The 25,357-nt window shown below is 39.1% G+C and overlaps 1 protein-coding gene and 1 long non-coding RNA gene across 7 annotated transcripts in view; one reads left to right on the top strand and one right to left on the bottom strand.

Annotated features, from left to right (window-relative positions):
- The window catches only part of LOC106020089 (uncharacterized), a 252,097-nt gene that overhangs the window by 46,654 nt on the left and 180,086 nt on the right, over positions 1 to 25,357 (top strand). The window lies entirely within an intron of this gene.
- The window catches only part of TACR3 (tachykinin receptor 3), a 36,708-nt gene continuing 22,100 nt past the window's right edge, over positions 10,750 to 25,357 (bottom strand). Inside the window, exons 4-5 of the mRNA XM_005029699.6 lie at positions 15,201 to 15,397; positions 10,750 to 13,042 (exon numbers count right to left, since the gene is read on the bottom strand). Of these exons, the coding sequence (XP_005029756.1) occupies positions 12,733 to 13,042; positions 15,201 to 15,397 (507 nt within the window). The 3' untranslated portion in view covers positions 10,750 to 12,732. The remainder of the gene's footprint in view (positions 13,043 to 15,200; positions 15,398 to 25,357) is intronic.

The raw sequence follows: 25,357 nt of genomic DNA, 5'->3' as shown, positions 1-25,357 counted from the left end.
TTATTTAGTACCTGGTTATGCAAAAATCAATGTGATTTTTTTCCAGCTTAGTCAACCCCTTTGCTGTTCATCCTAGTGCAGGCTTCCCTGCACACAGCGTTCCTTTCGAAGTTGGTCTAATTCTCACTCTCCTAATTAAATTGAAATTACTGATTTTCTTAATGGCCCCAAAGTGTTGCTTCAAAAATAATAATCCAGTGTTTCAGAAGCTCATCCTTTCTGTCCCAGGAAAGCTAACAGCATTCATCTTTATGAGCAATCTGAGCACTGGCGTTCGATGAATATTTAATTAAGTTAAATCAATTTCTCTGGCTGTCTCTAGAATGATATACTTTATTTTCAGGAGGCTTTCATGGCTGTCTGATGAGGCAAATGGAGAAGGCTCCCTTCTTTCAGACAGGAGTCCTTTTCCAGTCTGTCACGTTGGATAGGTCGTTTCTCCCTCTCGGTGAGGTGCTAGTTGCTTTATCAAGCGTAGTCGCTTTCTTTCCCTCCTCTAAAACTGCATGTTCCAGTTAAACGATGGTTGTTCGGGCGAGCTGTATTTAGGCTTTCAATTTAGAGACTTTTGCAGAGGAGCAATTGTGTGGATAAAAATAAGTAAAGGTTCCTTGAATCCATTTTCTGACACATGCATCCGAGGCCTGTTTCACAGAGGTTAGGGCAAGTGTGTTGTGGCTCTCCTCCAGTCTGTATCCAAGTCACCGAAGTAATAGCTTCCTTCTGGTGCATTTGGAAAATATCTCCATGGACAAAAAATAGACTGATCTGACGTGTTTTCCTTTTCTTCTCTTTTTTTTCATAATATCACAGTTTATACCCCTTTAAGATCTAGGGTGGGTAGTGTTGAATGCCTTGGCAAGATGCTCAACTACTTTACAAGCACCTCCCTTGACTTTGACAGGAATCAGAGCTTCTCAACACTTCAAAGAATGAAGCTCTTCTGCAGTGTGAGAAGGCCTTCCTTGGTGTGAACTGAGTGACTCAAATACAGAAGGGGAGATGATGTTTTATTTTAGACCTGTTGTTTCAGCCCTTGGTTTCTCAGCTGAGGAGGTGCTAATGAGTGCCAACTGTAACGGAGGGGATTTCTGTTCAAGTTCAGCTGTGGTAGGTCCACATCATTCAAGCCATTAAACTGTCCTCCTCTGCAAGCTGTGGTATCAGGGGTATTTTGAGAAGCTCTGTATCTTTTTGATAGTGTCAAGTGACATCCCGGACTGAACACTGTAGACCGGTTACAGAGCACTGCTAGTGAATGAATATCTTGTAGGGTAAGTAGAAAAGCAGATCTCTTGGGTGTTGGTACATTCAGCTTTTTGGATGAGTTTGTCTCAGTGATTCTGCCTATTACCTGCGCTTGCTTTTATGCAGCTAGGAAGCAGAAATTGTATTTTTGCAATATAAGGATTGTGGCTGTATTGCCTCACCGTCTGGATTCCTGTGCGTGATGCTAGCATTAGTATGCGCTGAAGTATAGACAGCAGTTAGCTGTAGAACAAAAGTCACTTGAGAAAGATCCCTGTCAATAAGATAAACAAATGCATTAAAAGCCAGTAGTTCTAAGGGACTTAGGCAGGATGAAACAAAGACAAAATTGTTCTCGCAGTTTAAATACTGCATCAACAGAGATCATCGAGCATAAACCGTCAAAAGCCAGACTGGATCAAGGGCTTAGATGGAAGTAAGTATAAATAACTGAAATAAATCATTTACAGATTGAAAAAGAAAAAATGACATTTAACACTGCCTTTCAAATGACGTGGAGCCACTGCAAGGCAGTGACACCACCCAGGGTCCTACAGCCGGGTGTGTGCGTTGTTGCCGTGCAAGTTACTCTGAAGCATTTATTTTCCACCACGCGTCTGTCTTGGATCTAATGTATACTATATGAATTGCTCATTCGGGCAAATCAGGTGGAATTTCAGATAGTGAAAGCTGGTATGGAATTGCTCAGGCAAGAGCTATTGCAGACTCAAAGGAAATGAATGGGGTTTTCCACTTCAGTTTGATGAGGACTGGAGTAGTCTTTGGTCACAGAGGTGAATGAAATAATAAGAGTTGTCAATAGAAGTCGTTTGACAAAGAATCGTGGTTAATGGACAAATCTGAGGTCACGTTTACTGCATTTTAGTCTTATTTGTGTTAAAATGAGTCCTGCAGGCCCAGCTGAGATTGGATTCCCTTTGTACTAAACCTGAAAAAAACACCTTCCGATCTTTTAATCCAGTTTTAGTCATGCTTAGAAGAAACTTGTTTTTATCCTGAAATTTTAAAGCCTAACAGGAAGATTTAGAACAAAAGATGGTAAAAAGGGGCATGACTTGCTGAGTATAGTGTCTGAATAAGCTAAGACTTGTGTCTCTTTTACTGCATTGCTCACTCAAAATAGCAGGTAGAAAATAAAGCCGGGTTCATCAGGCATGTTCTTTGTCAAAAATTACTCATAAAAAGATCTGGAACCTGTTTTAACAGACGTCAGAATATCATTACGTGTGCATTTTTTTTTTTACTGTGCCATTTTGTTTGGCAACTTTTCGTATTTACAGCATCTTGGATGCCTATTTTTTAGTACATACGCGTTGAGTCAGTAATGTATTCAAATCCATAGCTGTACATTTGGAATGGTGTGGGAATGCCCAAAAGCCATAAAGCTGCAAGGCAAACATATCAAATTTATTTCTTTGGTACTGACTACTAAATAGTTTAGAAAGACTTCCATAAACCTGTAACTTGACAAAGTTTTAAGCAGCCTTCAACAAGAAGTGTCCAGAGGTGAGTGTTCAATTCCATCCGTAATGCACATTGTATTTCTAAAATGTCACAAGGTTTAGAGAACAGGCTGTGTTACATTTCTAATACTTCTAAGATTTCTCTGCAAACAGCAACTGTTGCAAATCAGAAAAGCCTTTCCTCTTGCATTCAGCAGATTAAATTATTTAAATAGTTTAGAGGAAATACCTAAAGTCTCAGTAACAACTGGAAGCTAGCAATGCTTTCATGTTTAATCTTCTTTTTCGCTCTCTTTCAGAAAATCTTCTGTCAACTATAGCTATATAATTTTAACAAATACTCAGCTTCTGTGTAAATGAGTGCCTTAGGAGCAAAGCTAAGAAAAATAATGTGTTATGCTCGCTTTTTTGTACCTGAATGAATACAAATGAAATTCTGTAATGAAAATATCCGTATAATTTCTGTTGAGGAGCAGATGTGCTCGGTTATGTAAGAGAGAACCCTGAATAATTTAATTAACTTGCTCGCATGCAACTGAAAGGCGTACAGTATTTGGACCCCTCTTGCAGATCATCTTGTGAGTTCAATGTTAACCTTGCAAGAGGAGAAGAGGAATTGTGCCTTTTCCCCCTGAGAGAACCAGGTGACATTTTGAAAGCCTTCTCCAATCAGGGTGACTAATTTTATTAGCTAACCTGTTTTTTGGCTGTCATTTCTTGTATCACACACTTTTTCCTGCTGCACATGAAGCATGCAGCACACACTCACTAGGTCTTGCTCCATGCCAAGAACTTATGTGGAAGAGGAATAAGTACCATGTTTATATATTATGATTATAAAATAATATTTCTTTTCTCACACTGCTGTCTCTGAGGTGAAACGTCAATTCCCTAATACAGTTTTCAGTGTTTTGTTTTCCCAGTGCCTTTTGCAGGCACACAGTTTGATATATAACAAGAAGCATCTCTGTTAAGCATTTTGGGGGTTCCTGTTGGTTTTCCATATTAGAAGGATGCAGACAGGTTTGTACTTTGATAGTATTAGGCCACAAATGACTGAGGGGGTGGGAGGGGGAAGCTTTATTGGAATTTGTAGGAAGACAAGTTAAAAGGCCATTTTTTTTCTGCCTATTTCCAGTAAAAGCTTTTATGGTGTGCTCGTTGAGGAAAATGCTGAGCTTTAAAAATGTACACGTAATGATTTCTATAGCTTAGGGAGTGAATGCTTTCTCTCAGGATAAGCAAGATTAATACCTTTTTTTTTTTCTATCCCTCTCCCCACTTTTTTTCTTTTTCTTAAAAGTATTTGAAATAACAAAAAGTCCCATTTAAAACATTTATATTAATTGTTTAAAGGTACAATATACTTTTGTATGACTGCAATCACCAGCTGCTGTTTTTTTGCTCTGCAACGAATAACTTTTTTTTTCTTTTTGATTATTGAGCACCAAAGCATCTCCTGCAAATCTCATTGTTAAGATTACGAACAGAGCCCAGTTATCTCATGCCCATCTGCAGTTTCTTACAGAGGTGGAGGAAGAGCCGGAGACTAATACTTCTCAGTTATAGCAGCCTAACTGTAAAACACTTTTCCTATGGAGGTCCCTAATTCAGTAGGGCCATTTTCAGGCTGCCTTACAAATAGAGTCTTCATCTGAGAGCCATTGAGAAGAGCGAGAAAGGAGGAGGAAAAAAAAAAAAAAAAGTGGGGAGCAGGTGGAATTTACATTATAAGGACAGAAACACAAAATGGATGGCTCTAACACAATTTGATCTACTGGAGAAAAACAGGAAAATTCAGATGTTGGCAAGGGATTGAATTTCATCACTTTCTTACACTACAATACTTCGACTTTTATGAAGTACTCAGCCAAGCTGTGGAAGAACAGAGCAAAATGCACCCTTGATTATTAATACCACGGTAAAGTCTGACCCACTTCATCGATTACTTGTGATAACAAGCTCATTACATATGATAATTCAATTTGCGTGCATAGGACTGGGTTTTTAAAAGCACCCAGCTGATGCTCAGCTGTTACAAGTGTCAGCTGCTCTCAGGGTAGCGATGCCACTTGTTTGGGGATTAGCTGGTGTGTAAAAGCTAATCCCAGCATCGACGGCAAAATTCTGGGCCTTCCTCTTCAGTGTGATTGAAAGTAAACCCAGAAGAGAGAGCAGAAGAAGCTTCCTATTCAGGAAGGATCTATAGGGGTGCTATAGAGCATCCAAAAAAAAAAAAAAGGCTTCATGAATGGACATCAGGCACGTGTGTGATGTGCACACAGCAGTGTGCAGGCGCCTCACCTAAGAGAAGTATTTAAATCACTACCTTTGGGGTTCCCCAACCTCAGTACACATCACTCCATTGTTTGCCAGAGGCAGCTCCTTCCAAAATTTCAAATCCATGGCTGGCAGGCAAAGAATAGCTTCTTACTTCAGTCCATTCCCTTTCCTTTAGCTCTACCCTCATCTCCAGGCAGCAGCCTTGCAGAGTTAACAACTATGCCATGTGCTATGCCTCCTCAGCAAGTTAAATCAGTGTTCGACTTTAATTCCTAATGGCTCTGGCAGTGATTGGAAAGACAAAAGTAATATCAACAGTGCTTTGTCAATTAAAACCTCGAGAACCTGTCCTAATATACCCAGAAACACATGGCAGCCTGAGTAAGAAGAAAATAATTCAATTTCTGTACTCAATTACCCCTAAAGCCAAGGGCTCCTGGGTACTCTGGTGCATGACCTGCAAGCTCCTTTATCTCCTCCTCAGAGGCCTTGAAAGAATTAAGGCTCTTCTGTAGCAATTAATCCCCAAGCCAAATTTATCCAGTCGAATAGGAACATGCATTTGGGGCTGAAGATCATATTACATTGATTAGGAAAACAGTGACCTAGATTCCTTCAAAGCCGTACATGAAAATGGAGTGATTAGCACACTTTTTCCTCATTCATACCAACCTCTGACACGTCCCCATGGTTTTCCATTGCAACAGTCATCTGCCAGTGGGAGAGGGAAGAGAGTATCAGCATTTAACTATTTGGTTGTCCAGCATCTCCTTTCTTAATTCGCTGGGTGTTTATTGTACCTGGAAAATTCTTGCAAGGATCTCAGCTCTGGGAACGGGCCCTGGAGCTGCGGTTCAGAGGCTGAGGTGCACTGGGAGATTTCAAGTCCTTTTCCATGAATAGATCTTCTATTTCATAGATTTTGTTCAAGACCCTTCTTTCCTGGCATGTCCCTTATCTATTCTCTTTCAAACAGCTTCTGTGTAACACATACCCTGGTGTACCACTGTGACAGCCAAGGCAAATGGAGTTGCTTGGTGAAAAGGGGTTAGGACCTCTTCTCCTGCCTCGTTCAGGTCTCTAGGTCCACGCTGAGATGAGAACTTGTAGAGGCTCAGCTGTGCTGGGAAGCTGGATGGTTTGCATCACAGCTGCCTCCTGCTCTTGGGGCCAGACTTTAGTGGGTAGAAACTGGAGTAGGGGGCCCAAAGATTTTGGTATGGCAGGAAGATGGGAGGTGTGTAGGATGAGTGTGGAGTTTTACCATCTCCTTTGGAATAGGAGAAATATAAATGATATAAATTTATGTATGTAAATACATATAGTAAATATATTTATGTAATGTATATGTTTATGTATGTTTCCGATAAATTTATAATTTAAATTATAAATGATACTGTATAAATTTTAAATGTAAATCTAACAGTTTAATCATAACTTTTGTTGTGGACCATAAGTGCCATTTCATTTGCTGGATTTCACTGTATTAAGACCTTCACAACTCAGGCTTTCCATTCATGCTTATGGGCATATCCTCAGAAAGGGAAGAAATTATGATTTCTTTTGGTGTTTCCACTAGTTCTTGTATAGTCTCTAGTAGCTGGGTAATCTCTACTCTAAGGCTCATCACTTTTGACATGTACTTACAGCAGCTTCTGAAAGGAAAACAATAACTGGGTACATATAGCTAGGTTATGGGGCAAATTAGTTTAATCCTCCTGAGCTGTTTCCACCTTGCATGGAGCTGTAACGAGCAGACTTCCAGCAGATCCCACCAGCGTACTGGGTGACATAATGTCATCTGGGAGTGGGAGCTGGCCACGTGTGTAAGTTAGCCAGATCTCTTCCTTGCATGCTGCTTTCTGCAGAAACTGGCACAACACAATCGTGTTAGCTGAGTAGGACAGACAGCTTTGCTACAGACACTTGATTAAAGTTAAGTTCCTCATCAGCCAACCCTATACTTGAGAATAGAGGCCACGGGTGCTCAGGCTGTTTAAAGTTGATCTACCTTAAATGAGACGTAGCAGAAATGCATTAGAACCCTTTATAGGCTCTTGGATTTGTTTGGTAAGATATTTTTTTTCTTCAATTGTTCATGCTATTTTATTTTTAAAACACATTTAGTTCGAAAATGTTTGCTGTATGCTAAAATACTTGCAGGCTGTTGTTTCTAAGCTGTTTGAGCTATTTTTTTTTAATGATCATCCTGGGTGGTTTATTGTACAATACAGACAAGGAAAGATGCTTCAGATATGAACTTGCAGACATATGATAATGTATGCTGAAATTCAGAGCATTCCGTGCTTTGTGAATTCAGCATTCAAATAACAGCACAACTCGTAAGAGCTGGGGCAATTGTTTTTCCTTATTTGCAAAAATATTAGTGGAACTCTGAGCTGACAAATTCTGCTTATCAGTCTAATTTATTTATAACTGCTAAATCTGGGCTCTGGATACGGACAGTTGTGTTAGATGTCTGGCATACTCAAATAGGATTTTGTCAGGGAAATGAATTTCTGTTCAGTTGCGTTTGTTTTCTCCAGATTTTTCCAAGGGTGAGATACAGTTCAACGAAATAATCTCTTCAGTTGGTTCTCAGTGAATAATTTTCTGTGCTGTTTACCTAATTATGAAACAACTGTTACCAACTGTCAGCCTTTTATACTGGAAGAGAGAATTATTGATTTTGAATTACTTTACCGTGTATTTGGTTACTTTGAGTGACAGACGTTGTTTTCCAAAGACGTTATGGATGGACATCATTATGGATAATTTCTACCCAACTTGTTTTCAACCTTTCAGGGCCAAAGAGTCAAACTTCATGTACATATACCTTAGCTGTTTGACAATATTTTTGCGAGGAAGTGCTAAGAGGGTGTTTGACCGGTGACACCAGACCCATTATTTTGAGTGCTGAGCTCATTTGTGATGAGGGAAAAATCTCTTGAGACCACCCCAAGTTGCCAGAAGGCAGAGCACTCTGACCACGCTACGTGAGGTTGAGCTCTGTAGGAAATGGAGGTTACCTCAAAGAAGAGGCAGCCCCCTCAGCGCCCACTGTTTTCGCCCCAGCAGCAGACAAAAAGGGGATAGGAACAGGGACCTTAGGTTAATATGGGTAAACTACTGAGGAACCAAAACATCTAGTGGAAAAAGAGAGAGATATAAAAGCCTGCCATGAAGAGAAATGTCTGTTTTATGGGACAGAAGTTCACAATAATTGGATATAACTATACCCAAGGCTTTCCCTGGTTATTCAAGTCGTTCAGCCAAGAAGCTATTCAGCTGTGTTTGAAAAGGAGAGTTTGAAGGTTTCACTTGTTATTTTTGGCTTGTGACGTTCACCTGGCGACCACGCTGCTGTGATCCTCTTCATACGAACCTTACTGAGCTCAGGATGACCTGGAGGCGGTGAAAGAGGAAGTATTTCGCTGAGGGAGAAGTCTGTGAGTAGGCGTGGTGTGAGAGACATTTGCTAAAAAGGTACTAGGGAGAGGTGCTGGAAGTGCTTGAGAGCATGGCAGATGGTTACATGGGCGGTTTCTTAGTATACACTGGGAACATAACTGCTTTGTAACGTGGAGGTAGCTACATGAACCGTATGTATGTGGATCTGCATAGTGGAGATGGTCTGGCCTTGGCAGCCTGGACAAGTTTACCCAGAATAATCTGTTAGTTTGGTAATTCTGAGGTAAATTTTAGCCCTCACAGAGCTTGGTGTTAGCATGTCTGCACCATCTCTTGTACCTAAGCTCATCTGCTGCTAGCTCTGAGGTGTCTTTACATCCTACTAGTAGGAGGAGGATTGCACGCCTAGCAAGCTATGAAGAGTGGTTTTGGACTACTGCAGCGTGTCCAGGTGACTGGTGCTGGTGTCCCTGCTATTTTACATCACCAATACTGCAGTGAGAAACTTAGTGCTGGGAAACTCTTGGAAATAACGATTCTGGAGGCTGTTACAGAGCACTCCTAACAGGCAGGTTAGGTATCCGTAAAAGTAACCCTACACCGTGTGATGTATGAGCCCATCTGAAACAATCTGAATTTAAATACCCACGGCAACTGCTCACGGACTGATAAAGAATTATCCTTGACTGGACTCAACAAATCATTTTGAATAATGAAAATAGAATCATTTAAATCCTCATGAACAGGAAAAGGCTTGAATTGAACTGAAGGCATTCATTAATACCAGGAGCTCGCTCAACGTTTGTAAACAGTGGTGTATCCTAGGCAATCTCCTGCTTCTCCCACAGCAATGTGTGAAGGTATTCATTAATAAACAGCATGTAGTAATTGGGGCTCTACATGTACATCTCATCTTGAATTGAACAAAATAGTACAGCAGATTTAAATTTTTACCTGCGCTGTTGCAACTTCAAAAATATTGAAATAAATGCATACTTCACGCAGAGATGAGTTGGTCAGGTTTTGACATTTCTGTCAGTGAAATAAGGTTCTTGTTCACTGCTGCCACTGAAAATCACCAGTAGTAAAGGCGAAAAATCCATGTTCTAAACATACAGGAATGTTCTTATCTGGCCTTGAAAATGACAGCTTTTGAAACTTGAGTTTTGGTCCCTTTCTCTATGCCAGTTCCCCTGGTATAGCATTTTGGAAAATGTGTATTAGTAGTGGTCAATGAGCTTCCTCAGCAGACAGAGCTATGAAATATAACTGTGCTGCAAATAGCTCATGCGTCCAGTTCTGCCAGTGCATCCTAATTTTGGTAATAAAACTGAAGTGGTCTGGGAGGGCAGCTGTCAAGGGATTCCTGCCAAGCAGTTCCTGGCTGCAATCTCCCGAATGCATCCTGTACGAGTACCCAGAGCATACTTTGAGCTCAGTTTTCCTCTCAACATCATGCTTTTATATGCAAGACTTGAGACAAAGACACAATAAATCTCTTTTCTTGAAATGAGGTTTCAAGATTTGTGTTTAAATTTAGTCATGTTTAGCTTTTAAGCACAAGCGTAGTCAATGTCAAAGGAATGACAGAGAAAAGTGATATTGAAGATAACGCTTCTGGAGATGAAAAAGTGGAACCTGTCCCATAGCAGGGGAGCTTCCCTGCAAAAGGCAGGTCAGGTGCCAGTGAAATTTTCTCACCAGACAAATATTTCAGAGGCAGACTCCAGAAGGAGCCTGGGATGAAGCAGTAAGAACTGTTTTGCATGAGAAAGACCAATGTCATAGAGTATCTTTGAGATGGGAAGAACCTTCCTGATGCTCTTGACACTTGCTGAAAATATCTATTCAGAAACGGTCATTAAAATGCAGCCTGCTGTAGGTCCCAGTTTTTGCTGTGCTACAGGATTATCTGTGTAATCCTTCATGGTTTTTGAGACTGGGCTGAGATCTGGGTTAGCACCGTGTGTCATTGCAATGTTTTGTTACGAAAAATGCTGTGATGGTGAGCTGCAGGAATGCTGAGGCTGGGTTTGGACATCTACACCCTGCCAACGTATAGTGAGATTATCAAGAGATTACTTGTTCAACAGATCATATCCTAAAACACTTAGTAATGGTGAGACTGCTCCACTCATTTAAAAAAAAAAAAAAAAAAAAAAAGACAGGTGTGAGGAAGCTGCCATTTCTGCCTCAATATATATCAATCAAGGATCATTAAAGTAATGAGTATGATGTTTTGTACACAAATGAAGATCACTACAGTCATAGTGTTCAAACTTACATTCATAGACAGATTTTATCAACACTGATTTTATAACAGTCACATTTAGAAAAGACAGTTTATTTAACAACTACAAATTTTCTGTACATATGTTGCTTAAAAGTTGTGTGTAAGCAGCCAGAAGACTTCATGACACGTGCAGGTAATATATCACTGCCAGGTTAATATGCTTACGCTCATTTTTGTGTGGGGGGGGTCCTGAACCTCCTCAGCTGAGATTGTAACCACCTGCGAAGATTTTATATCCTTAAAATAGAGTATTTCAGGGAAAAAATAAATAAGAATGACTTTCATACATACTGCATAATATTTACTGTTGTTTTTTTTTTTTTATTATTATTTTTGAAAATAAGGTGGGTGTGCAAATGTGGCTTGAGGGAAAATTGATAATGGAGTAGTGGTTGGTTTCTTTCTTTCTTTCTTTCTTTCATTCATTTTATTTGTAATGAACAGTCAGGAGAGCCATTAATGAACAGAATTTTTTGCTTCAGTGGATCTTAGATCAGGCCTTGGACAGGAAAAGTGAGGCTCTGGAATTGTGCTGCACTTCGTGTATCAGAGCAGACTGCTCTATGACCAGGTTCTTTCAGTTATTCTGTGTGTGAGGGTTTACTGTTTAATACCAAATGTACGTGTCTGAGGATATTTGATAGGATATAAGACGAGTACAAGTTACACTCAGCAGAATATAGGAATTGCACTGTACAGGTAAATCACAATACAAACATGACTCCAGTGACTTGTCTCTATGATATGCTCACCACCACGATGCTGGGCATCCGTAGTTGCTGGGAAGGGATATGCATGTGTGTTGAAGCCAGCTCAGCTTGGCCCGTACCAACTCCCACCCTGCTGGTCTGGCTGACTCAGGAAGACATTCATCCACACTGAAGTTTTGATTCACTGAAATCAAACATTCGCACCAACAGCTGACCCGTGAAGTGATGAAGCCAGTCGATCCACCCAACTCATGCAGCCACTGATCTAAAATAGAGGCCTCCCTCTGGTCTCCTTTGGGTTAAGTTCAGCTTTGTTTGCAACAGCCACGGTCAGTCACCCCCTAAATTCCTGGTGGAGGTGTGTCGGTGAAACACCACATCTACTGCAGAGAAGACAGTTCATGGCCACAGTTTTTTGTTTTTTTTTTTTTTTGATCTGTTAGCTGAACATTTAGTTTAAAGTCTTTTTGGGGGAATTCCTCACCTTTCCAACCTTTTCTGACCTTTGTACATCCCAAAGCTCCTGTTAGGGCCGCTGGAGGAAGATCTTACCCTTGGCACTAAAATAGAAAGCCATGGGACATTGACCTAAGCAATACATCCTCCTGGAAGTATGTGTTTGATCAGAATCTAACGTTCAGTAAAATAGGAACTTATGTAGAATTCAACATAGCCTTAGAGATTTTCTTCTTCCTTTGAAAAACAAAGCAAAACATTTCACATGTATTTGAAAAAAAATATATTGTTAGACAGAGCTGAACTTCATTCATATGAACTTCATCTTGACCATTTGCATGGGGATGAGGCTAAATTATAAAACAATTGAATAGGTTTGGGGTTTATTACATCTTCATTGTAAAGAAAAAAGTTTAAATCAGGTCTTACATAACTTTGTTACTGTCAAATCAATGCACTCAGTAGAAAACCTCACACAATTCAACTTCAGTAAGTGAAGGAGGCTGTTATATTGCAGTAAATGAAACAAATGCCACAGGTCAGACACAGCTGAAAAAATGTTTTTTTTACGCTATTGGCTTGTTTCAGATAATGTTTAGATTGCAAACAATGCTGTGTATAAGCTGTGACTTTGCTTTTGGACTGATGAATACGTGTCTTCAAGTTCTTCTTTCTGTCCAAAGTGCACAGGTACAGTGATGCCTACAAGTCTCACGATAATTGTAGCTAGGCTTCGTCAGCTGAATTGTGACTTTTCTGGTGATACGATGTCTGGTTCCGAGGTGGGAGAGCGTTGCCTCTCGCCCATCCAGCGCTGCCCTTCCAGCAAGTGTCACCCTGAAATGCTTTAGGAATAATCATCTGCCGATGTGTGTGGGGAGCTGAGGAAACTCGAGGCTGCGGAGATGGTCTTGGAGTTCCTCCGCGAGCAGCCATTGAAACTCACATCCCTCAGAGCCGCCTTCTTCTTGCGGCTGGCGTGGGAGTTCTCCCCGTCATCCAGCACTACGGTCATGCTGGACTCCATTCGGGACACGGCATAGAGGCTGCTTTGCCGGGTGGGGTGAAACCTGGCCGCCTTGAGCTCCAGCTCGTCGTGGCTGGACACCTCGATGAAGGGGCACCAGCGGAAAGCTCGTTTGAAGCCAGCTCGGAACCTGGAGAGAAAGATACCTGGTGAGAGCCAGCCACGAGCCTTCCCCTGAAAACACGCACAGAGCTGGCTTAACACGAGGACCTAGCTAATTACCTTGCCCCTGATGCTGTTTGTGGGCTAGGCAGTCAGAGTTTGCTGGGCTGAAGTCTTCTGAGTAGGGGAAAAATGACAGTGGTAACAGCTTGTTTCTAATTCTGATTTTTTTTATTTACTTTCCCTGCTTTGTAACATGGATATTTGCCTAATACTCATTTTCCCTTCACTTGCCCATGTCTAAAAATAAATATACAAATAAATAATTGCCAGCTTTCCTAGCACTGCCTTCACAGAAATTGCTGTGATTTGACTTGTGATGAAACCTGCATCTATGTTTTAGTCTTATTTCAGCAGAAACTTTGTTGCATCCTTTTTTCTTAAATAGCACCCCAGCTTCCAGATTCCAGTATCCCTGCTGTTTCACTCTCTGTCAGAAACACTGGAATGGGAGTGATGTAATGCCTAATAGTTATTCAAACAAAATATTTGGAAAACCGTGTATAACAAAGATCCTAGAAAACTGAGACCTGAATGCGAGTAATATATGAACAGCAAAGAATTTTGGGGCTTTGGCACACTAGTGCTTGCAATACTCATAAATGGGTACTTTTTATTAGTTTAATTTAGAACTTGAAGGTTTAATATAAGGACTATTATTATTTTTTTTTTGTGTGCATGCCTTTGCAGCATAGAAATTAAATTTATTAGAAAAACAATTCACTGTATATTTCTTGTAACCTGAAAAAGAGCATCTTTTCACCTTGACCTCAAACTTAGCAGGCTTCATCGTTTCTCTTGCTGCTGTGGGTTTTGTTGCAATGATGCAGCAATGTTGCTTATTGTGTCTGTAAGCTTTTTGGAGCATTGATGACCAGAGAGAAAATCTTGGATAAATTTTTCAGTGAAAGCTGACTGATCTCACCAACCTAACTACCTTTCCTTCTCAGTTTTTAGAGGCTAATAAATACATCGAACTGATTAAAAACTATTCTTCTTTCATATTTTGCCACAGAGATGCTGTATGATGACAAATGACCACGTAGCTTCCTGTTCAGCGTTCCTCTGTTTAGAGGCAGTCTAAATATAGAAAAAGTAGAACAATAAAGCAAGAGCCTCTAATGGAAAGAAGCTTAGTGTAGGAAGATGTAAAACCCAAACATCTTTAGACTGTATTATTTTTTCATCTCATTTTCAATGTTCTTCCTTGTTCAGGGCTTAGTTTTTCTTCCTCTTGAAATAATGTTATCTCTATTTAGATACATAAGTAATACCCTAATTAGCCTGGAAGATGAGGCTGGGCTATTATAACCCCATCTGATACCAGATCCAGCAGAGGTAACAATATTGTGTGAATTGTCCTGACTCCCAGCAACAGGCTGTATTGTCCTGCTATGTGAAAAGGAAGCAGACACTCAGGCTTCTTGATTTCAATATGAAACTTGATTATAAGAAAACTCTCACCATTATGTCATTATTGGATTGAATTCTGAACCAGGTGACCTTTAATGAGCTTCAAAATTAGGAATATTTCTGTTGATTTCCATTAAAGAATCCAGACGTATAATGTTGTAGCGTATGAGTGTCAAAATATACTTAAGCCACATGAGCAGTGTTAATTTCTTTAATGAGTAACATCTTCTGCAGCTGCCATAAAAAACATGACCTCAGAAATTAGTAGAAATATAATGGCTAGGTGTAAAATACACATTAAATAGCATTTTGTTATATCCTTCCAGTACTGCAAAATAAAATAATGGCTACAGTTAGTGAACAAACAGATTGCACTGTATATCACTAATAACTGCCTTTGGTTCCTTACTTTGCAATGTTTTTTCAAGCCAAAACATAGGACACTTCTATAGATGTCAAATTTTGCAATTAGAAACGGGAAGGGTTGGTCTCTGAATACTGAATTTTATTCTGAAATTTTAAGTTGACCAAAGTATTTGCTGGAAATGTGCATTTGGTTCTTTGCATTCATGTCAAGTACAAACCTAAAGGATTTTTTTTCTTCCCACTCATTGAAAAGTATTCAAGTGAAAAAAATAGCCTTTTATCACATTTAAACCACTTACTTTCTCACTGAAAACATGCACACCAACTGATTCATAACTAGCTCTTACCTCTTATTAAGGCAGCAGTAGATAATGGGATTGTACATGGTAGAGCTCATGGCAAGCCAAAAACTGGCCAAATAGATTTGCTGAATGTATTTCCACCGATTTAATTGCTGATAGATCCCAGTAACTATGAAGTAAGTGTGGTAGGGCAGCCAGCAGATGGCAAATGTCAACACAACCACAATCATCATTTTTACCACCTGAAAAAGGAAATGATAATGCTGTTTAATAATATGTATTTTTTTAATTTTTATTATGACTAGTATTTATTGCCCATTGATTCTTGTATTTGGTCATTGAAGTTAGTCACAGCATATATGAGCATGCCTTTGTATCATTTTCCTTTTAAACTTTTCTATTTTTCTATTTTATTTTTTCTATTTTTTTTAATTGGATTGAATCCTCTTTTTGCTAGTTAAAATAATATGAAAAGCTTCTTTAACACATCTGTGCTGATTCTTACAATAAATGTTTGCTTAGTTACATTTGGCTATCTAAATATTATTTTATTCCATGATTAGGTGTCTAGAAAAAGGTTAGAATGTCTAATTTGGACACCATACGATGGCCTTTATTGACCCTGGTGATTTTTGTGTTGCAGTCCACAAGTGTATTCCTTGTTCCCAATTAGGAGATGTGATTTGAGTAAACACTATGTTATAGGAAATGAGCAACTGCAAGATCCTCTTTAATTTTAGAGGCTAAGAGTTTCCTTGGCTGGTGTTCCTAATTTGTTGTTTTCTGCAGGCAACATAACATCCATTAGCTTCCACTGCTCCCATTAAGCACACAAGAGGAAAAGTCGAGTTACGTGGAGTTTTCACTACTTCTTTCTGCCTTCAGCCATGTGAACTGCTAGCCTGGCTACGATTTTCAACACAAGAAGTTACACAACAGATTTTCGTTTTGGGGGTAGAATGAAACCAGACGTGATGGGTCTGTGCTGGGCGTATGCTTGTGCATTTGTTCTGTGCATACTGAAGAATAACAGGGATTGCTATCAACAGTTCATTCCTTTGCACAAGGTGCTGATTTTTCTGCTGTTAATAGTTTTGCCAGAAAACAAACAAAAAAAAAAGAGAGACCTGAAATTTCCTAAGTTAGACTAATATTGTTAGAAAATTTCAGCTAATTTAGTTAAATAATTTTAGGTCTGAGTGTCATGGTACTATCCTTAATTCTCATCTTGTTGGAAACAAAGCAATTTTTCATTTAACATCTGGCACCAAATTTATGAGCTTACCGGCAGGCTGGGATTGTATTGTACAAGACTAGAATGCATGTTATTGCAGATAAATATATATTGACCATCGCTTAAAAATACAAAAGGTACCTTTGTCCATTTATACAACATTAATAGTTGGTTCTTCTAAGCCACTTTTCAAGAGTTAACTGTAAATCATTGCAGAAGGAAGATGAGTATTATTATAAGGGAAGGCAACACACCACAACATAGTGTCACATACACCTGCTGTGAACATGCATCCGTATGTCTACATCTAGGCATGTATAAACAGATAGATGTGGGACTATGTGTGAAGGTAAAGATGCCTTTTTTTATTTTTGGTGGAGGAGGTATCTAATTAGACATTTCTGGACTGAATTTTATATCTGAAACAATGCCACAAAAATACAGTCAGATCACATTCTTACAGCATTAAATAAGATTCCTTTTCTACTCCCTTGGATTTCCCATGTTCTTCTGCTAAGGATTTACACCTCTGCCTTGCACACGTTGTGCAGGTAGAAGACTTAACTCCGGAATTTCACCACAGTCCTTAAGCTCTCTGCCCACTGATTTCCAGGTGCGCTTTGCTTGTTGCTGTGCTGTTCTGTCTGGTTGGAGTCATTAGTATTACTTCAATGCTGTCCAGGAATTCTGTAATTTCAGAACAGCTGAAAATTGAATGACTTGCCTTCACATTTAATTAGCAAACCTTGCAGTACCAGCTGTGCATGTGAAATTATTCTTAGAATTATTTACCATCGGAAAATCATAGGTGCGAAATGGAAGCTTTTGAGGCCTGATTTTTGTCTCCATTTTTTTTTCTTAAAACACAACAAAACAAAGCAAAAACAACATGAACAAAGCAAAACAACACATATCACACTCATCTTTATTAGCAGTGAAAACAACAAAAAAAATTGTTTTTGTCTGGAAATTTGTGCTTAAATACTGTCATCCTCAAGCACAACTTTCTAAAGCAAATTCTAAAGTTTCTAAAGTTAAACTAGACAAGCAAAAGATGATGTGAGGTGGCCATCAGGGTTTGATTTCATTTGTGAACACAAGTCACTGAAACGACGGACAGTAAAGCTCATTACATTCTGAATAATTTCAGTTTTGCAACTGTTCTTAATAAATAACAAAGATAACCTAAAAAGTAGCATTTACCTCTCAGATCAGTCTATCTCAATTTGAGTTTCGCCGATCTGAGTGATGGTATGCTGATATGCGTATGTTTAAGGGAAGACATGCAGTGGGGTTTCCTCATTAATGTGCAAAGTATTTTTTCCTAGAAGAAAAGAGTACTAATTTTTCATGCAAAAAAAGGACATTGAAGAAAAGGCTTTGCTTTAAAGTCAAGTATAAGTTGCTATTGAGTATTTATAGTGCAATGCACTCATTGGCACATTGCCTAAGGAGATGGCGGTAAGTGAGATGTTGCAAGGCTGCAGTATCCGTGGTATATAATTGTTAGAAACACAGGCAAGTTACAGCTGAATTTGAAGTCAACCACAAAAGTCATAAGAGAAATCAAAAAGCACATTCATGGGCTCAGAATGCTTATGGGTTGGCAGAAATGTTGGAGAAGAACAAGAGGAAGCTGAAAGGAGGGAGATAATTCCCAACTTCTTCTTTTAGAGAAGGTGCAAGACTGCACCTCACAGTTTATAGCTGTGGTTCCTGTCCATCCCCTTGTTCTTTCCAAACAGTGCAAAGCTCCATTTCTTGGTGCCGTCAGTGCAATGAACAGGGGCTGCCTTCCAGGTCTGTAAACCTTGATTTCACTTACCAATAAACAGTTAAGCTCAATTAATTAGGGCACAAGGAAAGTAAATGAAAAAAGCTGAGTATGAATTTGCTACAGAAGCCTGTTTGTCTTTGTGCTGTGGTGATTCACTAAAAAAATCTCCAATGAACCTTTGTAAGTTCAACTGCAGAGTATAAAAGAAAGCCGTACCTTTTTGTTGCTGTTGTTTGGAGTATTTAGACCTGTGGTTCTGGCAATACAAAGTTCTTTTATTTCATTTCTTTTTAATATGCCCGTTCTCCTTTTTCTGTTTCCTGAGATATCACCTTTTTTTTTTTTTTTTTTTTTTTTTTTTTCAATTGCTTTCTTCCCTGTTCTGTGTTGCATAGAGTTCAATAATAAGTTTGCTTTTGTGCATTAGGAAACGTCACTAAAGTAAGCAAACCAGAAAGTGACCAAATTCACTTGTTAGAGCCTAGCTCTGCTCCTGCCCCCATTTTGCAATGGAGTTTACCGAAATGTGTGATCCTAATGGGTGTCTCCAACCTGTGTCCCAGCGGCACCCAGGTCCCTTGGTGCTCTCTTCAACCTCCCCTTGTGTACTCTGGGCAGTGTGGCTGGAGGAAAGAGGGGATCTTGCTGTCCCAGGACTTCTCCTTTCTGTTAAAATTAGTAGTACTGAGTCCCTCAGCAGTTGTGCAACCTCTAGGGAAGTCCTGAGGCTAGATTTGGAATCTGATGGCAAATCAAAGTATTATATATTCTGATTTTCCTCGACATATTCTGCTGATATTGATCTACTTCTGCCTGTGTCAAAGGAAAGCAACGTCTAGAGAAAAATTATGTTCTTTGCAGTGTTGCCTGCTCATTTAAATCCTTCCCTTCCGAATTAGAAACATTATTTCATTAATAAACGGGTGTAATGAGACCAAATGTATTTAAAAGAACAAAGAAGACATAAGTTTTTTGGAGTTTGTGGGTTTGCCTGTGTTTTGAAACATCTGAAGCAGTACAAGTGAAAAAGAGCTAACAGATCCTATTATACCGAGAAACAGCAGCAGATACTTTTTTTTTTTTTTCCCTCCTGTGTTTATTTTGCATGAAAAATAGCTAGAAAAATTAGTCTGAATTAGATGCAACAGCTCTTGCAAGAATTTAACAACCCAAACCATGTAAGAATGTCTTCATTTACCCACTCATGGATATTATTTATCCATGAATACAACTTAAACATAGTTCAAGACAATCTCTGGGAGCCATAATGTGTTCCTTTTTCTGCTCTGCACTCTTTTGGAAGATGTAAAACACCAAGCTAACATTATGCTAAGAATTTCCCCTTAGGTGTGAGCTTGCAAACAGTAAATCCTCTTCCCAAACCTGGGGACATATATCACACTTGTGCACTAAGCACCAGAGAAGAAGCAACACCATTATGTCCTTTGCTTCTCCACAACACTTAGCTGGAGTAAGATACCCACCTTTTGCAAGAAAATTAGGTAACTAGTAATTCAGAGGTAACTACTGGCTTCAGGATAGAGATTGGACTGTTTTCTGAGATACAGGTGCTGTGGATTTTCATGTATTTTCTACCAGGTCAGGTATTTTCTGTGCTCTTTTAGAAAGGGTAGATTCTTAATACCTGAAGTAGATGCAGATTCAGAAGGAGAAAAAATCAGCGAGCTTAAAAGTGCTGGAAGTCTTTCAGTCAGCTAATGCACATGTCAATTCTAGTGCTCCACAAATAATTTTCTTCTGACTTCCCATCCATTTTTTTTTCTCGCTTGCTTGAAATAAAGCAACTACTTTTCATTTCAGTTAGCATAATCCCTTGCTGCAGACCGAATTCACAATCACTTGCTTTGTTATTTAAGCCGTAAAGTTGAAAAAGATCGTCTGTTCTTGTATGAAGTAGCTTTGAGTCAGATTGCTGTCTTACAGATGCTAAAATGTTATTTTTTTCCCACAAAATCAAAGAAATTCTGACATTTTTCATGGATAGTCTTAGCTACTGCCATTTTTAATTGCACTTATGCTGCATGGCTCTCGACTTTTCTTGGGAACAGTTCTGAATTCTGTTAAATGAATTTGCTAAAGAGCCTTTTTGAGGCACAGCATTGAAGGTCTGCACGTACAGTACCCAGAGGATACAGAGCAGAGAGAACGGTTCAGAAGGTGCACGGTAAGTTCTTCCCATTTTTCACTGTTTGAGTAAAATTCCTGAGGTGGCCAAGGATCATTGTGCTGCCCTTCACCATGGAGGAACAGAAGGAGTTTATGTTCTTGAGAAAATGACTCAGAGTGGCTGCTGTGGAGCTGGCGTTACCAAATATGATTATCTACCTCGTGTTGAAAAAAGTGAAAAAAATGGGCTCGTGCTTATGCATTTTAAATTCAAACTATTGCTTGGATTACCACAGTTTTCTTCTGTAAATATGACCTGGAACAAGTGACAAGGGACACTTCAATTTTGTTTCTGCAAGCAGAGATGAAATTTGGTGCAGGGGAAACAAAATACTTGTATCTTTGTTTGTTTTCCCAGTAGGAATAGTTGGTTTTTAAGTCTACTTTCTGCTACATTTCTGAAAATGCTCTGGGACCCTTAATCCTCACCGAAAGGCTCTCCCAGAACCTTGCCACTGTTCTAGGACTCACGTGAATTTTCCATATCAAACTGCAGAAGGATTGGTACACGTGAATTTTCTCTCTTTGAAACAAGGCCTTGTACTGAACATTGCAATAATAAACAAATGAGGCTATGCTGAATTACACTAATTAATTATGCACAAGCATCCCTATATTTGGTCTGCTTTATGTGGGCTCCTGTCAATGGAAGTGGTGTCTAGAACCTAAAATAAGATGAATACTCCTGGTTATCTTCAAAATACTAGCACAGGCTCTTATGTTGTATGGAAAGCCTGCAGTCTTTTGGATTACTTTATTCTCAGTTCATTCACTTAGGGGAATTAAATAAGTGATTTATAAAAAACATTTAATGTTTACTATATCTCTCTATAATTTTGGCATAGAACATAATGGGAAAGAATGTGTATTATTTAATATATAGTTAAAGAAAACTTTTTTCTTCTCTTTCCTGTTGATAGGACTAAAATTGTGTTGCAAAAAGATGAAACAAATTGTTCCTGGAGAGTAGTTACTTAAAATGCATGGCAAAACTCTGTTCAGAAAAAAAATAATAGTTATTTTATTGCATTTTCCCTTTCAAAAGTGTTCATTATCACCTATGAAACAAACCAACCAAAATTAATAATGTCCCCAAATCTTATTTTAATTTAAATGGAGTTAAAAAGAAACTTAGTGATACCTGAGGTTTATATTTTGCATTTGATGCACTTAGTCTGTTTTTATCATTCCACAAATGACTGCACAAGGTTATGAATTTATTAGGAGAGGTAGATTTGCCACCAACAGAAAATTTTGGAAATATTTGGTCAGTAAAAAGGCCAATTATGCTTGCAACAACATATCAGGAATGTCACTGCCCTGCCAGCATCTGCTGCTTCTGCTTTCACACCGGCATTTTAGCATTAAGGTGGAAGGAAACTCCTTCCACCTACCCCAGAGAAGGAATAATGCCATGAAGGTGCTTTGAATGGGTTGTACGCAGTGTTGCAGTACAGAGGCCTCTAAAGCATGAGGTGCTTGAGTTAAAGGTACATTTGTGAATTGGGTGAAGGTGCCAACAGACATAGCGCACAGACCCCTCTGTCTATAGGCTATGATATTCTCCTGCTTCTAAAAACGCCATTCGGAGGATAGCAGCTTCTCTGCAGTTTGGCTCCTGCCACCGTTTGTTATGACTCTGGGCTGTTCCGCCTGGCTTTCCCTCAGTAAGCTTGTGCTGCAGCTGGAGTTTGGTCCAAGTCTTAAGGCAGTAATCGCACAGCCTTCTGCTTTAACTCAGAAAAAGATGCGCCGAAATTCTGTTTTATTTTGAAGAACAGCAACACAGGACTGGATCTGGGTGTGCAGCTCTTGGGACTGCAGTGCTTCAACAACTGAGCTGTGTCAGGCCTCCTGCACTCCTCACCACACAGGTGCAGGGCAGCAATCCAGGAAGCTCAACAGGCTCAAAACTCAGGCTAAAATTAATTTGGTTTTGATTTCCCTCCAGGAAAGGGCTTCCTGTGAGCTCTGTGTTCTCTGCAGGGCTATGCATGTGGTCACAGGTTATTATATTTTACGGGGTAACTCGACTGCAGATTGGATGGGCCACAATCAGAGGCAGTAAAAGACCTTTTGAGGCTTTCAAGGTGTGAGTGAGTCGTCCTGCATGGTTTGTGCTACTAGTAGAATTGGCCTAACGCTGTCATTTCTAGTCTTGCTCCAGATCCTTATTGTTCTTACCACCTCTATTCTTCTTTAGTATAGCCGTATATGTGGCTTTCCAAAATTGACAGTGCAAGATTTTTGCTTCAGATTTTGACTTAGAAGGTGAGAATTTTGGAAATGCTATTTCAGGAGGTGTTGTTCCTCAAAATGACATCTGAGTCACTAAGAGGAATAACCATTATGTAATGCATGTGGCAGTCATCTGGTTAGAAGACTGTAGCACGATGCTGGTATGACACATAATTCTATGGCTTCCTCCTCTGGGAAATAAATTACCAATTTTAGTGTATTTACGCAAACTGTAGACATATTTTTTGGCTGTGGTCTATCTCTCAGAGGAATCATGGCATTTAATTCAGACAATACAGAAAACTAAAACAGTGGGTGGATGGAGAAAGAAGGTCCATGTGGAATTAAAAAAACAAAAACAAAACAAACAACAACAACAACAACAACAAAACAATGGAAGATATTTTAAGGTATTACTATTCAAATTTACTTCTAGTCTTGAAAACACTATGAAAACTCAGTAAGAGCTGCAAAAACAAAACTGGTACAAGGGAGCAGAAAGAGATGACAACCAGAGTTTATACAAATAAAGAGAGGTCTCTTCATCATAAATGAAAAGGTCTAAGTTGTGAAATGCATGTAAACAGTCTGGTGTATTCATCACCTTCAGAGGTGTTAGAGGGGAAAATCATAACTGGACTTGAAACAAAGCAACCTTTACCATTTTATTACCATTTTATTTCAGGTTCATTCCACTTGGCTTACGCTTGCTCTTTAGATCTGAAATTGCTCCTGAGAATTCCTTCTTCTTGGGTTGTTTATTTCTTTTCTTTTAGCAAAAAAATGTGCCAATGTCAAAGGCAAATGCAGATAAAACTGAATTTTAAAACTCGCCATGTTCTCAGTGACACACAATCACAATCTACAAACTGATTTTGTTTTTAGAGTACTTTCACTCCAAAGTCTAAGATACACCCAAGTCTAAGATGTATGACTCAGTGACTCAATTCAGGTGAGACTGACTTAGGAGCAGGAAATCATAAATTTAGGCTAGTTTTACAACATGCAAACAGTGAGAGATTTAGAGACAATCACTAGAGAAACTTTTAGTTCAGTTCAGTTGCTTGTGTTTTTTGTAGAAGAAAGGCCGTGGATGAACATAAGAGGTGGTGCTTTTGTTGCACCTTAAACTGCCTAAAGAGATGCATGTTTACATGTAAGGACTGGAACTATTAAAAAGTATATTTTAAAAAAATTATTGTTATTTTTTTCTGGTTGTTGAGTTATAACAAAGCAGTAGACCCATTTACAGAAGAGGATTGCTGATGAATAAAAAAAAATTACACAGGCACTTCTTTTTGGCCCGAGGCATATAGCATTTGTAACAAATTGAATTTCTGCACCTCATTCTACCATGATGGGATGAGTAGGTTGTTTCATGCATCGTAACTTCTTGGAGACTGGAATGCTGATTCTCATACTGGGAGAAGCTAGGAGAATACGGGTTGCTTAAATAGCTGGGAAGATATTAAACTTACCATGCCTTTGTGTAGTCCCCTGGGATAACAATTATTGTCCAGCCTTGAGGAAGACTAAACAAATGTCTAGGAAAAAAGTAGATCTTCAAGATGGTGTTTGAAATAGGGAGTCACATGCAAGACAACTACTTGGATCCACAATGTTATAAAAATATATATATTTTTATGGTTGAATGCAGTCTTTATGAAGTTTTATGAATAGGTTGGTACCTAAGTAGTCTGTTTGTCTAGACTTAGTGGTTGTGTGTTAATAATAAAGATCTTTAAATTCAGAATTACTTACCATGTGATATGCGAGTTCATAGTTTGAGGTTTTCATCACCTTTTTTTGGTGACTAAACTTTAGATTATGAGTATGGTCTTGTTTTTTCCTGTCTTTGTAAGCCTTAGTAGGTGCTTATAATGTTTTGGGCTTTGACTCTTGCTTTTTCTTTCTGCCCCTTAATAAACTACACCGCCCTGACACAGTTTATCTTCTTTCTTTCATTGTGCCCTGGTCAGCTGCCATTTAATGTCAGCAAAAGTATCATTATTTCTAACTAGACTTTTCCTTATTTCATCCACTGATTAAAAAATGTATATTAAAATGATTTCATGTCACGTATTTGTATGTGGTTAAAAAAAGAAATCTGCCCTTTTAGTTACACTGAAACTCAGTGAGAAGCCAGGAATAATGTGCTGAATAGCTGAACTTCAACAGCTGAACTTTAATAGCAGTTCTACTATTTAAAAAAGAAGCATAAGGACGTAAGACAGTCCCTCTTGGATAGGACAGCTGTCAGTTATCCTAGGTGATTGTTTGGGGAGATCCCATGAACCATTTTCCATCTTCCATTTACTAATACTGTCCCAGCATCCAGAATTGTATTAGAGGAGGGCGGGTCTCTGCTTCCTTCTTTCTGTATCTATGAGTTTATTAATTTTTAATTTGACTAATCCCTTTCTGAACCTGCTGAGATCATAGCATCTGTAAGGACAGAGTCTCAGAAGCTCTGTACAAATGAATTACTCTCTCTTTTACCTGCTTCAAACTGCTGTCTGACTAGTTCCATTGGGCACCTTTCAGTTCTTGCATTTCAGGGTATGGTGATCAACAGGGTGGAGGAACATGCCCAAAACAGAGACCTGTGTGAATGACTATGTGTGAAGTGCTCACACCACACACTGGTTCTTACAGAGACCATTTGTCCAGATCCTGTTTGTTGTTTACTTCTGTAGTCTGTGAAAAAAGGGAATATTCCATGTATTCGTTTCCAAAAATTCTTTAAAATTGTTGAGATGTCTTTCT

This window comes from Anas platyrhynchos, chromosome 4 (assembly GCF_047663525.1).
Source record: "Anas platyrhynchos isolate ZD024472 breed Pekin duck chromosome 4, IASCAAS_PekinDuck_T2T, whole genome shotgun sequence".
Lineage (NCBI taxonomy): Eukaryota > Metazoa > Chordata > Aves > Anseriformes > Anatidae > Anas > Anas platyrhynchos.
This window is presented reverse-complemented; position numbering and strand designations above follow the sequence as displayed.